We start from the raw sequence: 17,047 nt of genomic DNA, 5'->3' as shown, positions 1-17,047 counted from the left end.
TGCTACCCCCTGGAGTTCGCTTTCGTCGCCTCCTTCAACACCTTGATTTTTCACTCCCTACAACCTTTAGAGTGGGCGAGAGCCACACGCCACCTTGGCTCCAGGCTCAGGTTCGCGTTCACCTTGACCTCAGCTCGCTCCCAAAGGAGGTTACCCCCGGTTCAGTATACCACTCCCGTTTTGTCGAACTTCGTTCGAAGTTCATTAATATGACCTTCATTTATACAGATGGCTCTAAGACCAATGACGGGGTCGGGTGTTCTTTTATTGTCGGGGCACGAAGTTTCAAATACCGGCTCCATGGCCATTGTTCGGTCTTCACAGCTGAGCTCTTTGCCCTCTGCCAGGCTGTTCTTTACATCTGCCGCCACCGACATTCTGCTTATGTCATCTGCTCCGATTCCCTGAGCGCCATCCAGAGCCTCAGTGATCCGCATCCGGTTCACCCTTTCGTACACCGGATCCAATGCTCTCTTCAGCAGCTGGCGGACGACGGTTCTCCGGTTAGCTTTATGTGGGTTCCTGGCCATGTCGGTATCCCTGGGAACGAAGCTGCAGATGCCGCGGCCAAGGCTGCGGTCCTCCAGCCTCGGACAGCTTCTTGTTGTGTCCCTTCATCAGATTGTAGCAGGGTCATTTATCAGCTTATTTTATCACTGTGGCATGCTGATTGGGTTGCAGTTACAGGCAACAAGCTTCGGGCCTTGAAACCTCTTCCCGCTTGGACGTCGTCCTCACACCCTTCTCGGCGGGAGGATCCTCACACCCTTCTTGGCGGTAGGCGGTAGTTTTGGCCCGGTTACGAATTGGACACTGCCGGTTCAGCCATCGCCATCTGCTGACGGCTGCGCCGGCGCCGTCTGCCCATGTGGGCAATTGCTGATGGTCTGCCACATTTTAACGTCCTGTCCGGATTTTACTACACTGCGTCTTGATCTTGGCCTGCCATGTACTCTAGATGCCATTTTAGTGGATGACCCAGGAGCAGCTGCTCGCGTTCTTCGTTTTATCAACTTGACAAACCTGTCTAAGGAATTTCATTATGCTGTCTTTTTAATCCTATGCCTGTCAATCTGTCTTTTATCGTGTTTTCCCTTTTAGTTACTGTTTTAAACTTGTGCCTCGCCGTGGATTCCTAACGTACTCTGGGCGCTGATGACCATTGAAGTTGTGCGCCCTAAAAACACACACAAAAAAAAATTCTTCAGTTACAGGCCACATTTCCTGTGGATACATGTTGTGTGTCTTTAATGCAGTGATTTCCATTGCCTTCTGCATCATCATGCTGTTGACTATTGCTGATTCTTCTGCCTTTAGGCAGATTCCCACCAAATGACAAGAGACTGCCCTGAACCTCCGCCGACTCCTCCACTCTCCTTGACAAGGCTGTTGGCAGAATAAGGGTGACTTGTTATGCTACAAGCCTTCGGCCCCCGATGCTGATTATTATTCAAAATTTAAGCAGTGGGGTGGGTTTCAAACCCGGGACCAAGGACGTTCTGCGTACTAATCAAAGGCGCTATCCCTAGACCATGGATAGCTTTAAAAAAAAAATCTTAATCCCTTACAAATGACACAGTCTTAAGCTACAGCCCCGACACGTCTTCTCTGTCGATAGTGCTTTCCTCTGTTGTGCTTCATGTAGTGGGCTATCAGAGTCGTCTGCTAATGAGTGTCTCCTCCGCGGTTTTTGGTGGTCCACAGCCAGGCGGCACACGGTGGCTCGAGGAACCACAGGCTGCTGGCCGTTGGACTTACCGTTCTTCCTCTATCTCTGAAACCGGTTAAGGGAAACCTTCCCAGTCCTCATTGTCTGAGGAGGAGGAGGAGGAGGAGGAGGAGGAGGACAAAAGGAATCTGCATATAGTCTTTCTGTACCCGAGGTGGAGATTCCTGTGGTGTCTTAGGCACCATACCTCGCCAGGCAATGTGCCGCAGAATCTATTTCAGTGGATCCCCCGACGTCTCAACTGGTGGAAGCAGATGACTCTGGTTCGTAACCTGACAACCCACCACCCCTCACCCCACATCCCTGACCCCACCCCCCACCCTGAGAATTATGCTCAAACATCTGCATCTGTGAACTAGCACCCTGCCTTTTGGCTCATAAAACAGCGGGAGGAGTAAATGTGCTTTCCTTTACTATGTGCCAACTGCAGTCATATAATTCTCCATTAAGTGAATGGGAGCTCTCCAGTGCCCTTCCCCATTGCCCTATTACGGCCCGAGGGCCAGACCACACCCACAACCAAATGCTGATCCCCCAGGGGGTCCACAATTCTTTTGTGGATGTGTGTGTAGCTAGCCCGGGACCCAGAACTATTGTGGTCCTCTTTCCTTTCTGGGCTGCGTAACTTCTTTTTCCACATCCTTCTCCATCCCCCATCTTCCTCTCCCCCACCTCACCTCTGCCTCTCCTCCACCTCACCTCTGCCTCTCACCCACCTCACCTCCGCATCTTCCCCCCACACCTCACCTCCGCCTCTTCCCCCCACACCTCACCTCCGCCTCTTCCCCCCCACACCTCACCTCCGCCTCTTCCCCCCCACACCTCACCTCCGCCTCTTCCCCCCCACACCTCACCTCCGCCTCTTCCCCCCCACACCTCACCTCCGCCTCTTCCCCCCCACACCTCACCTCTGCCTCTTCCCCCCCCCCCCCCACACCTCACCTCCGCCTCTTCCCCCCCCCAAACTTCACCTCCGCCTCTTCCCCCCCCCCCACACTTCACCTCCGCCTCTTCCCCCCCCCCCACACCTCACCTCCGCCTCTTCCCCCCCCCACACCTCACCTCCGCCTCTTCCCCCCCCCACACCTCACCTCCGCCTCTTCCCCCCACACCTCACCTCCGCCTCTTCCCCCCACACCTCACCTCCGCCTCTTCCCCCCACACCTCACCTCCGCCTCTTCCCCCCACACCTCACCTCCGCCTCTTCCCCCCACACCTCACCTCCGCCTCTTCCCCCCACACCTCACCTCCGCCTCTTCCCCCCACACCTCACCTCCGCCTCTTCCCCCCACACCTCACCTCCGCCTCTTCCCCCCACACCTCACCTCCGCCTCTTCCCCCCACACCTCACCTCCGCCTCTTCCCCCCACACCTCACCTCCGCCTCTTCCCCCCACACCTCACCTCCGCCTCTTCCCCCCACACCTCACCTCCGCCTCTTCCCCCCACACCTCACCTCCGCCTCTTCCCCCCACACCTCACCTCCGCCTCTTCCCCCCACACCTCACCTCCGCCTCTTCCCCCCACACCTCACCTCCGCCTCTTCCCCCCACACCTCACCTCCGCCTCTTCCCCCCACACCTCACCTCCGCCTCTTCCCCCCACACCTCACCTCCGCCTCTTCCCCCCACACCTCACCTCCGCCTCTTCCCCCCACACCTCACCTCCGCCTCTTCCCCCCACACCTCACCTCCGCCTCTTCCCCCCACACCTCACCTCCGCCTCTTCCCCCCACACCTCACCTCCGCCTCTTCCCCCCACACCTCACCTCCGCCTCTTCCCCCCACACCTCACCTCCGCCTCTTCCCCCCACACCTCACCTCCGCCTCTTCCCCCCACACCTCACCTCCGCCTCTTCCCCCCCGCCCCAACACATCACCTCCGCCTCTTCCCCCCCGCCCCAACACATCACCTCCGCCTCTTCCCCCCCGCCCCAACACATCACCTCAGCCTCTTCCCCCCCGCCCCAACACATCACCTCAGCCTCTTCCCCCCCGCCCCAACACATCACCTCAGCCTCTTCCCCCCCGCCCCAACACATCACCTCAGCCTCATCCCCCCCCCGCCGCAACACATCACCTCCGCCTCATCCCCCCCCCCCCCGCCCCAACACTTCACCTCCGCCTCACCCCCCCCCCCCCCCCCGCCCCAACACATCACCTCCGCCTCACCCCCGCCCCCGCCACAACACATCACCCCCGCCTCACCCCCCCCCCCCCCGCCCGCCCCAACACATCACCTCCGCCTCATCCCCCCCCCCCCGCCCCAACACATCACCTCCGCCTCATCCTCCCCCCCCCCACATCGCTTCCGCCCTCCCCCCCCCACCTTACCTCCGCACTCCCCCCCCCCACCTCAACTCCGCCTGTTCACCCCCCCCACCTCACCTCCGCCTCTTCACCCCCCACCTCACCTCCGCCTCTTCCCCCCCACCTCACCTCCGCCCCCACCTCACCTCCGCCCCCACCTCACCTCCGCCCCCACCTCACCTCCGCCCCCACCTCACCTCCGCCCCCACCTCACCTCCGCCCCCACCTCACCTCCGCCCCCCACCTCACCTCCGCCCCCCACCTCACCTCCGCCCCCCACCTCACCTCCGCCCCCCACCTCACCTCCGCCCCCCACCTCACCTCTGCCCCCCCACCTCACCTCCGCCTCTTCCCCCCCCCACACCTCCGCCTCTTCCCCCCCCCCCATTTCACCTCCGCCTCTTCCCCCCCCCCCCATTTCACCTCCGCCTCTTCCCCCCACCCCCCCACCTCACTTCCGCCTCTTCCCCCCCCCCCACCACACCTCCGCCTCTTCCCCCCCCCACCACACCTCCGCCTCTTCCCCCCCCCCACCTCATCTCCTCCGCCGCACCCCCCCCCCCCACCTCACCGCCGCCTCTTCACCCCCCACCTCACCTCCGCCTCTTCACCCCCCACCTCACCTCCGCCTCTTCACCCCCCACCTCACCTCCGCCTCTTCACCCCCCACCTCACCTCCGCCTCTTCACCCCCCACCTCACCTCCGCCTCTTCACCCCCCACCTCACCTCTGCCCCCCCACCTCACCTCTGCCCCCCACCTCACCTCCGCCTCTTCCCCCCCCCACCCCCACGTCACCTCCGCCTCTTCCCCCCCCACCACCCCCACCTCACCTCCTCCTCTTCCCCCCCTCCCACCCCCACCTCACGTCCGCCTCTTCCCCCCCCACCTCGCCGCCGCCTCTTGCCCCCCCCCCCCCCACACCACGCCTCCGCCTCTTGCCCCCCCCCCCCCCCACACCACGCCTCCGCCTCTTGCCCCCCCCCCCCCCCCCCACACCTCGCCTCCGCCTCTTGCTCTCCCCGCCCTGGCCCCCCCTCACACCTCGCCTCCGCCTCTTGCTCTCCCCGCCCTGGCCCCCCCTCACACCTCGCCTCCGCCTCTTGCTCCCCCACACTCTGCCTCCGCCTCTGGCTCCCCCACACTCTGCCTCCGCCTCTGGCTCCCCCACACTCTGCCTCCGCCTCTGGCTCCCCCACACTCTGCCTCCGCCTCTGGCTCCCCCACACTCTGCCTCCGCCTCTGGCTCCCCCACACTCTGCCTCCGCCTCTGGCTCCCCCACACTCTGCCTCCGCCTCTGGCTCCCCCACACTCTGCCTCCGCCTCTGGCTCCCCCACACTCTGCCTCCGCCTCTGGCTCCCCCACACTCTGCCTCCGCCTCTGGCTCCCCCACACTCTGCCTCCGCCTCTTGCCCCCCCTCACCCCGCCTCCACCTGTTCCCTTCCCTTTCTCCCCCTCTGGCACTAGGTTCAGTGCCTACGTCCAGAGACGGATGCTTGAAACTGTAAAAGAGTCTCTCTTCTTCTCTTTCTCTGCTGGCTAGACTCTGCCCTTACTTTGTCCTTCTCTTTTCCTTCTTCTTCTCTTCGCCCTCTTCTCCGCTGTGGCGTTGGAGACCTCTCTTCTTTCCTTTCCCTTTCCCTTTCCCTTTCCTCGCTGTGCATGTCTGAAGGCCGACCCACACATTACCTCGCGTAGCCGGTGGTGGGGTAATGTGTAATTCCCCGCCCCCGGGTAGACAGGTAGGACACTTACATACCACCTGGTAATGGCCAGGCCCAGGGAGGACTTATTACCTGAGCTGCTACCTTCCGAAAGTGCCGATTAGTCCCTCTGTCCATTTCTCGGGAGGTGACCTGAGGTGTTAACAATCACCTAAGGTGGAAGTGCCCTCAGAGAGGGCCCCTCAAGGAGGGAGTGCGCCGTCAGAGACGCCGGTAATAATAGGGGATACTTTCGTAATGGTTTCCTCATAATCTACGTCTGTTCACAAGTGTAAGTTCAATGAGTCTCAGCCACGGACAGTTCTTCCATCGTGCCACAGTTCCTTGTTGTTTCTCACTCGGACGAAGGTCAAGACTTCTCCACAGGCAACCCTTTCAGTATTCTGAAAGGTGTCGACGCAATTGCAGGTTCTGTAGGGTCTTGTTCCCAATTACGAAATGGCACCTTGTTGTTGGAAACAGTCTGTGCCCTCTAAGGCACAAAAATTGCTGCGTACTTCACTGCTACCCACTTTCCCTGTCTGGGTGGAAGCACACCGCACTTTAAATTCATCACATGGGGTGGTTTATACATGCTCCCTCGACAGATTGTCCGATGAAGAAATTCAAAACTACCTGTCTGACCAGGGCGTAACGGCTGTTCATTGAGTCATGAAAAGGGATGACAAGGACTTGGTTCCAACCCGTACTGTCTTTTTGACATTTGACAGAGTTCAACTTCCATCGAACATAGAAGTGGGCTATGAGAATTTCCGTTCATCATTACATCCCAAACCCTAAGCGTTGCTATCAGTGTCAGCGGTTCAATCGTACCAGCCACTCATGTTCCAATCTGGCCCAATGCATTGTGTGTGGCAAGGTTGCCCATGATGGTGCTTGTCCACCTCCATCCCCTCGTTGCATCAACTGTATGGGTGACCACGCTGCTTCCTCTAGAGATTGCCCCATTTTCAAAGACAAACGGCTCATTCAGGGAGTCAGAGTGAAGGTAAAGGTGTCGACCTTTGCTGCTCGTAAGTTGTTCGCCAGTCGAAAGCCCACTGTGCCTCACGCAAGTAAATACAGCACTGTCCTTGCCTCTCCTCGGCCTACAAAGGAGGCAGCCATGCAGACTTGTGATCTCACCTTTAGTGCTACGGTAGTCAGATCGGCCAGTGCAAAGATCGCCCGTTCAACCTCCCCACTATCACCTGCTCACATGTTCACCCTTCATTGGGTTCTGCTAAATCATGAGCCCCAAAATCAGACCCCGGCATTCCAAAAAAGAGCCGACTCGTGAAGATTTTTTTACATACCCCGACTTCAGAACCATCAGTTCCTCCTCCATCTCACCATCCTGTTTCTAAGAAGGCTAATAAGAAACGCAGTTCCTCTCCTTCTCCACCACGGCGTGTCTCATCTACAGCACCACCTGGCAGTAACCACCCTTGGCCGTCTTCTGTTTCGGCGAGTCACACTGCTGGCAGCTGATCAACCGGCAGATCGCTGGTGACAGGAGCTGCTTCCGAACAACGTATGGATCAGGATCTTCTGCCTTCGGCTGACTGCCGTTCCACACTGTCGGTCGCAAGCTCTTAGCAGTCGTTGAGTTGAGGGCAACCTTGGTCACATTCTTCCCTTTTCTGTCCACCCTATGTGCATTATCCATTGGAATATCTGCGGCATTCGAGCCAATCGGGATGAATTCTTGATCCTCTTAGGATCCTACTTGCCAGTCATCTTTTGTCTTCAGGAAACAAAGCTGCGTCCCCACGATCGCTTTGTTTTCCCTCATTTTCAGTCAGTCTGATTTGATCTCCCATCTGTTGATGGCACTCCAGCACATGGAGTACTCGTGTCCATTATCACCCAGTTCACTTAAACAGTTCCTTCCAAGCTGTTGCGTCCATCTTTCCCTTTGTGGATACACCTTCTCTCTTCGTACTGTATACATTCCGTCGTCCAAACCAATGGCAAGAGCTGATCTCCTTCATCTTCTGGGTCAGCTTCCACCCCCCTATTTGCTGGTTGGGGACTTCAATGCCCACCACCCACTTTGGGGATCTCGGCGTCCTTGTCCGTGCGGCTCACCATTGATAGAAGTCTTCCACCAAGCGGATCTTGTTTGCCTCAACACTGGGGACCCTACATTTTTGTCTACCTCCACGACAAATTTCTCTCATTTGGACCTTTCAGTCGGCTCTTTCCACTAGCTCGGTGCTTTGAATGGTTCGCTCTTGCTGATACACACTCGAATGACCACTTTCGATGTGTCCTTAGATTACAGCCACAACTGCCACATATGCTCCCGAGATGCTGGAAGTTTGCCCAAGCCAATTGGACACTTTTTTCATCTCTGGCGACATTCGATGACCATCAGTTTCCTAGTGTCAACGATGAGGTCACTCATATTACAGAAATTATTATTGCAGCTGCAGAACATTCAATACCTCGCACCTCCAATCTGCCCCAGCACCCCCCCACCCCCCCCCACCCCCCACCCCCCACCCCCCACCACCACCCCAACCCCAGTTCCTTGGTGCAACGAGGCATGCCTTGACGCAACACATGAGCGACGATGTGCTCTTCGCGTTTTCCGCCACCATCCTACTTTGGCCAACTGTATCCACTATAAGCAGTTCCGTGCGCGATGCCGTAGCGTCATGTGAAATAGCAAGAAGGCAAACTGGGACTTCTTTACTAGTTCATTTGACACCTTCACTCCCTCCTCGGAAGTTTGGAGTCGGATTTGACGGTTATCTGGTGCGCCTAGTTTTTCCCCGGTCTCTGGGCTCACTATCGCGCGTAATACCTTAGTGGACCTCGTCGCAATTTCTAACACATTGGGTCAACACTTTGCTGAGATTTCGAGCTTTCCTCTCAAAATTGCGGAAGCTATAATACTGTTTTCTCCGTGCGGGATCTCCAACACGCACTCTCTTCTTCTTGCACTTCCGCCCCAGATCTGGATGGTAACAACATCCAAATGTTGCTGCATTTATCATACCATAGTCTGCGCTATCTCCTTCACCTTTATACTTGAATTTGGACTGACAGTACTTTTCCCAGAAGATGGCGGGAAGCTATCGTCATTCCTGTTCCGAAACCTGGAAAGGACAAACATCTCCCCTCTAGTTATCGCCCCATTTCTCTCACGAGTAGTGTGTGTAAGGTTTTGGAGCGTATGGTGAATTGCCATTTAGCTTGGTGGCTGGAGTCCCGAATTCTTTTAACACCTGCCCAATGTGGTTTCCGAAAGCATCGTTCTGCCGTTGACCGTCTTGTTGCTCTCTCCACTTATATCATGAACAATTTCTCAGGAAACACCAAACAGTACCAATACTGTTTGATCTGGAGAGAGCATACGATACCTGTTGGAGGACAGGCATCCTCCGCACACTGTTCTCTTGGGGCTTTCAACGTCGACTTCCCCTTTTTCTTCATGAATTTATGGCAGAGCGCACATTTAAAGTGCGGGTTAACACTACTTTCTCCCGTACATTCTCCCAAGAAAACGGGATACCACAGGGCTCCGTGCTAAGGGTTGTACTGTTTGCCATTACTATAAATCCAATTATGGATTGTCTCCTGCCTGATGTCTCGGGCTCCCTCTTTTTGGACGATTTTGTGATCTTCTACAGCTCTCAACGGACCAGCCTTCTGGAACGTAGTCTTCAAGGATGTTTCGATCGCCTCCACTCTTGGAGCATCGAAACCAGCTTCCGCTTTTCTCCCAGTAAGACCGTTTGTATCAATTTGTGGCGTCGTACGCAGTTTCTTCCGCCTTCGTTACATCTAGGCTCTGTCAACCTTCCGTTCACGGACGTCGCTAAGTTCTTGGGTATTATGTTTGACAGAAAACTGTGCTGGTCCTCCCATGTTTCCTATCTTTTGGCTCACTGTCTGCGATCCCTCAACACCCTCCATGTCCTGAATAGTACCTCCTGGGGAGCAGACCGAGTGGTCTTTCTCTGCCTCTATTGCACCTTAGTGCACTCGAAATTGGACTATGGAAGCATAGTTTACTCCTCTGCTCTGCCGTCTATTCTTGGGCGTCTCGACTCTGTCCACCACCGTGGATTACGTTTAGCATTTGGAGCTTTTTACACCAGCCCTGTGGAAAGCCTTTATGCTGAGACTGCTGAACCTCCGCTGTCCAATCGGCGAGCTGTCCTTCGGAGTCGTTATGCTAGCCATCTGTCTTCCATGCCTGCTAATCCTGCCCATGACATTTTTTTCAACGCCTCCTTGGATTTAGGGTATGCAGGCTGCCCTTCCTCTCTACTACCACCGGGAGTCTGCTTCCGTCAACTGCTATGTTCTCTTTCCTTCCACTTTCCTAAATTTTTGTTGACAACTTGGAGTACAGCACTGCCTTGGCTCCGGCCCCAGACCTGCTTGTTCCGTGACCTTTGTCAGTTTCCCAAGGATGGTACCCCTTCTCTTGTTTATCGTTGGGCATTTGCTGCTCTATGCGCACAAATGAAGGATGCCACATTTATTTACACTGATGGCTCAAAAAAATCGTTTGGTGTTGGGAGTGCCTATATTGTTGGCGACACCCCCAAACGATTTCGGCTTCTCGACCAGTGTTCGGTTTTTACTGCGGAGCTTTACGCTGTTCTCCAGGCTGTCCAATACATCCGTCGCCATCAGCAGATACAGTATATTATATGCTCCTATTCGCTCAGCTCTCTCCTCAGTCTCCAAGCTCTCTACCCTGTCCACCCTCTGGTCCACTGGATTCAGGACTGCCTCCACTTGCTCCACTTGGGGGGCATCTCTGTGGCATTCCTCTGGATCCCAAGGACATGTTGGTATCTGTGGAAATGAGGCAGCTGATATAGCGGCCAAGGCTGCAGTCTCTCTTCTTCAGCCTGCTGTTCGAATTGGTTCCCTTCGCTGATCTATGAAGTGTTTTACGTCGTCGTGTTGCTCTTTTATGTCACTCACATTAGTCGACACTTCCCAATAAACGTGACGTGAAAGCTCTTCCCTGTGCTTGGACCTCTTCCTCCCAAACTCATCGTGGGGAGGAGGTAATTTTAACTAGACTCTGGATAGGGCACTGTCTTTTTAGCCATCGTCATCTTTTAAGTCCCCACTGCTCTCAACTGTGGACGGTAAGACACCTTTTACTTGAGTGTCCCTATTTTACTCCGTTACGCGCCCGTCTACAGCTGTCGCCTGATATATCTTCCATTTTAGCAGATGACACGCGCTCAGCTGATTGTGTTCTCAAGTTTATTAGTGTCAGTGAAATGACATCAGTTATTTGAAGCTCATTTTGGGGACAAACGACCCCTCTTCTATAGCGGTTTTTTAAGCATTCCTTCTGTTTTTAGTTTCCCCACTTTTTTTGAGTTTTACTACCATTGCTGCTGGTCTCCAGTTTGGTTTTTTTACCTTTTCCTAAGTCACAGACCAGGCGCTAATGACCATAGCAGGCTCTCTAGAGATGGGCAATTATCACTCAATCTGCCTTACTGGTGTTTTCTGTAAGTTGCTTGAACTTGTGGTAAGTTGCTCGAACTTGTGGTGAGTAAACTGCTGTGCTGACTCCTTCAGTCTCAGGGCCTTTTGGCTGCATCTCAGGGCGGTTTAGGCAAAGACTGAGCCACTGCTGATAATTTGGTTCTCCAGGAATCAACCATCTGGACGACCTTTGCATGCTGTCAGCATTTCATTGCAGTCTTTTTCGACCTACAGAAGGCTTATGACACATGGTGTCACCACATCCTTGCTACATTAAATGACTGTGTTCTTGGTGGTCCACTCCCGGTTTTTTTCCAGGTTCAAGTGGGTGCTTCACTCAGTACACCTTCGCCCCCCATATCCAAGAGAATGGGATCCTGCAGGGCTCTGTGCTGAGCTTCTCCACCACTCTAGTGATGATAGATGGTCTAGTGGTGGCTGTGGGGTCTTTGGTATTGCCCTCCTTATATGCAGGTGACTTTTAATTTTATTGCTGCTGCTCTAGTGTGGGTGCTGCTGAGTTGCTTACAGAGTGCGATACGAAAGGTGCAGTCATGGGCTGTGACTAATGGCTTTAGATTTTTCAGCTGCCAAGACTCGTGTCGTGCACATCTGTCACCGTCTTACTGCTCACCTACACCCAGAGCTTTATCTAGACGATAAATTACATCTTGTAGTTGAGACGCACCTCTTTTTGGGAATGGTCTTTAATTCCTAGCTGATGTGGTTTCCCCACATTCACCAACTTGAGTGAAAGTGCTGGTGACACCTCAGTACACTTTGCTCTCTCGGTAACATTAGGTGGCGTTCAAATTGGTGTACCTTCCTGTGTCCCTAAAGAGCCCTGATTCTGTCACGTCTTGATTCTTGACTATGGGAGTCTTGCAAATGGTTCAGTGTCATCCTCAGCATTGCAGATATGGGAACCCATTCTTCATTGTGGGCCCCGACTTGTGACAGGAACCTTCCGAACTAGCCATGTGAACAGCCTACTAGTTGAGGCTGGAGTCCCTCCATTACCTATCGTGCGCCAACAACAGCTGGTGAATTACTCTGTATGTGTTCATAGTTTCCCTGAACATCCCAACTACTGTGTCCTTTCCCTGAAGGGGATCTGTATCTCCCACAACAGTGATCTGGAACTGGCTTTACAATTGCTACATGTCTGCAGCGTCTCTGTTCGGACTGCAGCTTCCTCCACGATCACCTCTTGGTGAAGGAGATTTCGCCTCTGCCCCTTTGGCTTGTGCCCACACCTCGGATTAGTCTCAATGTATCCTTTGGTCCAAAAGATTCCGTTGACCCCACAATTTTTCGCCACATGTTGTTGGCTGTCCGTGAGAGATACCTGGGTGCAGAAGTGGTATTCACTGATGATGGCTCAACAGTTGACAGGTGAACAGGTTTTGCATACACACATACACCGTGTATTGAACTCCCTTCTCTGCCAAGCGGCTGAATTGATGGCCATTAAACTAGCCGTTAGCCATTTTCATTCTTACGCTGGCAAGAGTATCCTAATTTCTAGTGACTCCCGTAGCAGCCTTTGTGCTATAGACCAGTGCTACTCTCATCACCCACTGGTTATATCTATTGAGGAGTTTATCTGTGACCTCCATCAAGTTGGACGGCCAATTCTTTTCATTTGTATCCCCGCTCGTATTGGGATTTTGGGAAATAAACGACCTGACCGGTTGGCCAAGCTGGTCACCAGGATGCCAATTCTGGGAATCCGAAACTGGACCTGAACTTGGAGTGGTCTGCCCTGAACAACCCCCCACACAAACAAACAAACTGCAAACAATTAAGGAGACCACGAACATGTGGCAATCTTCCCTGCATGTTACTTGGCTGACTCCTGGCCACACTCTCTGTCAATGCAGAGCCTGCCTGATGGTGGCCCACTTACTCATAGACATCCCTAATTTTTCACTGTGAAGTGACATCTTAATCTCCGTGACACACTACCTCTGGTGCTAGCAGACAACGCCAACGCAGCAGGTAGTTTTTAGTCATCCTTGTAAGTAGGGCTTTTTTGCCTCATTGACCGCCCAATAGGTTGGTGACACCCACCCTCCTGGTCCTTTAGCGATCTATGCTTGGTGGCCCAGCCTGGCCCCCACTCTTCCCACCTTTATATTTCCTTTGATTTGTGTGTACTGTCTTTTTTCTGAGCTTTCAAGGATTTACCTTTCGCCTCCTTCCTTTGACAACCATTCCTGATTTGCCACTTAATGGATGAGCATGCAGTTTAATCCCTTTCACTCCAAACCAACTATCTACAACAACTTGTGCCAGACTATGCGAAGTGTTCTTGCACTCTATCTTGCACACTGAAGACACATGCTGACAACTTGAATGAGCCACACGCCTGCAGGGCTTTAGCAGATACCATTGTACAGCTTTCGATTCAAAAGGGAGTCAGATGTGTGAATTTTGAATTGATGATATCAATTGCTTTCAGAATTGTCAAATGCTTCCTAGACTATGGTGCAGAGTTGGGCTGTTTGTGGTTTGATGGCTAAAGCTGATGATATAATTTCATTATCTATGAGTATATCATTAGTAATTGGTCTGCTCATGACTTTTGCTGATTTAATATTTGTATCTGTATTTAAGGGTAGCAACAGAATGACTTACACTAAATTTCCTTGCAGATTTTTCAAAGAATGGCGCCAAAACAGAACTTATGTTACAAGAACTTGTGAATAAGGTGAAAAAGGTGAAAATTCTGCGCATGGCAAAGCAAGGACATTGTGAAGTTCAAATAATTCAGTAAATTTGACGACTTATTGTGGTGAGTATTCTTGAGAGTTAGCTGTGTGTACACTGTATCTGTCCACTAGTTATTCATCATATCTTGTATTATAAATAACATGTGCAAAACAAAGGTGGTGTTTAATTTGTAATCCGAGTATTTGATTCCATACTTTCGTTAAGTAGTGAGCTTTAATGTTCTTTTTTTCTGGTTTTCATTGGTTTCACTAAATCAGTTATGGCAACTGGAATAGTACCTTTGAAAAAAATGTTTAATTTTCTTCTCCAATTTTGCACAATATGAGTTTCTGATCTACTTCTGATGACCTAGTAAACATGGTGCTGCTCTATTTAGTACAAGTAGAGCAAATAATTTAGGAAGAAACCTAACAACTGGCCAAATAGTAGAGGCATTGAGGTGTTAACAGCTACATAGTCAGGACTGAAAATTTTGCTACCTTTTGAACATACCGTTTTCAAGCTAAAGCTGGAATGAGCAGTCTCCCCTTCCACTCGCACACGCACAATTAATTACAATGTACATGTGTGTGGGGAGGGGGAGCTAGCAAAGTTTTCAGTCTTATATGTCTCTTGATGACTCCACACCCTTATCGTTTGGTGAGTTGTTATCTGTACTCTTAAATTGTTTACATTTTGTCAGAACTTTCTGCACCGTATTTAAAAGTAAAGTTGTCATTAACACGAAATAGTTTGAACACCACGGTGCTTTACTAGGAATGGTCTTATTATAGGTGATTTGCTGTTGCCTTTCTTTGAACTTTTGAACTAATCTAACCAGCTGCTTTGATATTACTTCCTTCTTAGTATGCATGGGATTACCTTCTGTGATGAGAGATGTGCAGTCACTTAAGTGATTGTTTCAGTAATGGAATAGGAAAAACATTGTTAGACCTATCTGTAAGTTGTGCATAAGTTGCCTAGTATCTCTAGATTATTAACAATGTAATAGAAATAAAAGCAACCCGAGATAGGGCCTGGATCTGTCAGATCATCACACTTCTGGTGTCTGTAATGTCACTGTACTTAGATTTAAATGACTCTGTGACATTTCAGTTGGTGGACTGGTAAATACCAGCTGCCAGCCAACCCCAAATCTTTTTATAGTGCTCACTGTGTAGCCTATTTCATAAGTAGGTAGGTCTTGTTGAGTTAGGATGGCTTCATGTCAGCAGCATTAACCCTTGTTGTCGTAAAATGTCAGTTAAAAAGTTATTTTATTCAAGCTATAATGTGTTATGGATGGTTTACTTGCATTAGACACACTTGGGAACACTTGCAACTCTTTTGTAATGAAAGTCTAAATATTATTTCTGTATGTTGAATCTATCTTTGCAAGGGCGATTTCTTTTTAGATTCCCTCATACTTCACTGTAGTCATGTGGAACAAAACTGTATTAGTAACAAAAGCCATCCTGTGTCTTTTCATTTGGAACAATAAAAACCAGTGAGAAACTAACTCAGAAGTATTTCATTGATAGTCAGATGAATTTTAATCATCATGATCAATTAATGGTAATAATGAAAATGATTTTACCAAATGTTTACTATCTCGATTTACAGTTAACTTAATCTTCACTTTTTTTGGCAGTACTTTCATGTGCTCTTGGAATACTCAGAATTTATTATATGATTCTGTCTTTCATTCTGGTTTTTGTACTACACTTAGGGAATAGTAAATCAGTTATGTATTATAAGTAATAACGTAAATAACAACAACTATGTTTCTTTCTTATTCCTATTCCTCACATGAAAACCTTAAAGCCTGGGATGCAGGCAGTAAGGTGAATGCAATATTGACTGACAGACTCTGTACCAATCCAATGATTCTTAACAAAAGTCGTATTATATGAAGTATCAAAGTAAGTTCGTGACCTGAAAATTTCTTGGTAGGGAAGACACAGCGTGTTTGCTTGCATGGTGAGCCATTGACAGAATTGTATCAGGATTTACTTCTCTTTCTGGAAACATCCCCCAGGCTGTGGCTAAGCCATGTCTCCACAGTATCCTTTCTTTCAGGAGTGCTGGTTCCGCAAGGTTCGCAGGAGAGCTTCTGTAAAGTTTGGAAGGTAGGAGACGAGATACTGGCAGAAGTAAAGCTGTGAGTACCGGGCGTGAGTCGTGCTTCGGTAGCTCAGATGGTAGAGCACTTGCCCGCGAAAGGCAAAGGTCCCGAGTTCAAGTCTCGGTCGGGCACACAGTTTTAATCTGCCAGGAAGTTTCAGGATTTACTTTGTTCATGTTGTATTTTAATGACCTACCAGACAACATCAATAATAATCTTAGACTTCTTGAAGATTCTGCAGTTTTCTATAAAGAAGTAACACCTGTAAAAAGCTGCACAAATATGCAGTCAGATATTGATAAGAGTTGAAAGTGTTGCAACAATTGGCAACTTGTTTTATCATTCAGAAATATTAAATAGTGCATTTCACAAAATGCAGAAAAGAACTATCCTGTGACTGTATCATCAGTTGCGCGCAGTTGGATTCTGTGGACTCTTGGAAATACCCGGTTTTAACAGTGCCTAGGAAATGGCATGAAATGATCACATAGGCTCAATTGTAGGGAAAGCGTGTGGTAGGCTTAATTTCATTGTTCGGGTATCATCTTGGAACGTTACTTAAGTGTATGGAACGCATTCTATTTAGTATTAACAGGAGATATTGAACACACACAAAGAATGGTGGTACAAATGGTTACAGTTTTGTTTGACTCACAGGAGATAGTTATAGTAATATTGAAGATACTGAATTGATAGCCGCTTGTGTATGGACACTGATTGCCCTCACGAAATCCTGCTTACAAAGTTTCTTGAACCAGTATTTAGCAAAGGATCTAGAAATGTTCTTTACCCACCTATGTATTGCTCACATAGGTGCTGTAAAGACAAGATTAAACTAAATAGTACATGTGTGCCACCCCCCCCCCCCCCCCCACACACACACACACACACACACACACACACACACACACACACACACAGTGGTTTAGAGAATATGTATGTAGCTATGTTAGACTGTTACCTACCTGTTACATCGTCTTTACTTGTTAC

General features: G+C 50.9%; 1 protein-coding gene across 2 annotated transcripts in view; it reads left to right on the top strand.

Annotated features, from left to right (window-relative positions):
- LOC126480719 (uncharacterized) overlaps positions 1-17,047 on the top strand; it is a 218,478-nt gene that overhangs the window by 200,914 nt on the left and 517 nt on the right. For both annotated transcript variants that reach the window (XM_050103974.1, XM_050103975.1), the window contains exon 23: positions 13,875-14,014. In XM_050103974.1, the coding sequence (XP_049959931.1) occupies positions 13,875-13,996 (122 nt within the window). In that variant the 3' untranslated portion in view covers positions 13,997-14,014. The remainder of the gene's footprint in view (positions 1-13,874; positions 14,015-17,047) is intronic.

Source organism: Schistocerca serialis, chromosome 5 (genome assembly GCF_023864345.2).
Source record: "Schistocerca serialis cubense isolate TAMUIC-IGC-003099 chromosome 5, iqSchSeri2.2, whole genome shotgun sequence".
In the NCBI taxonomy this organism is placed as follows: domain Eukaryota; kingdom Metazoa; phylum Arthropoda; class Insecta; order Orthoptera; family Acrididae; genus Schistocerca; species Schistocerca serialis.
This window is presented reverse-complemented; position numbering and strand designations above follow the sequence as displayed.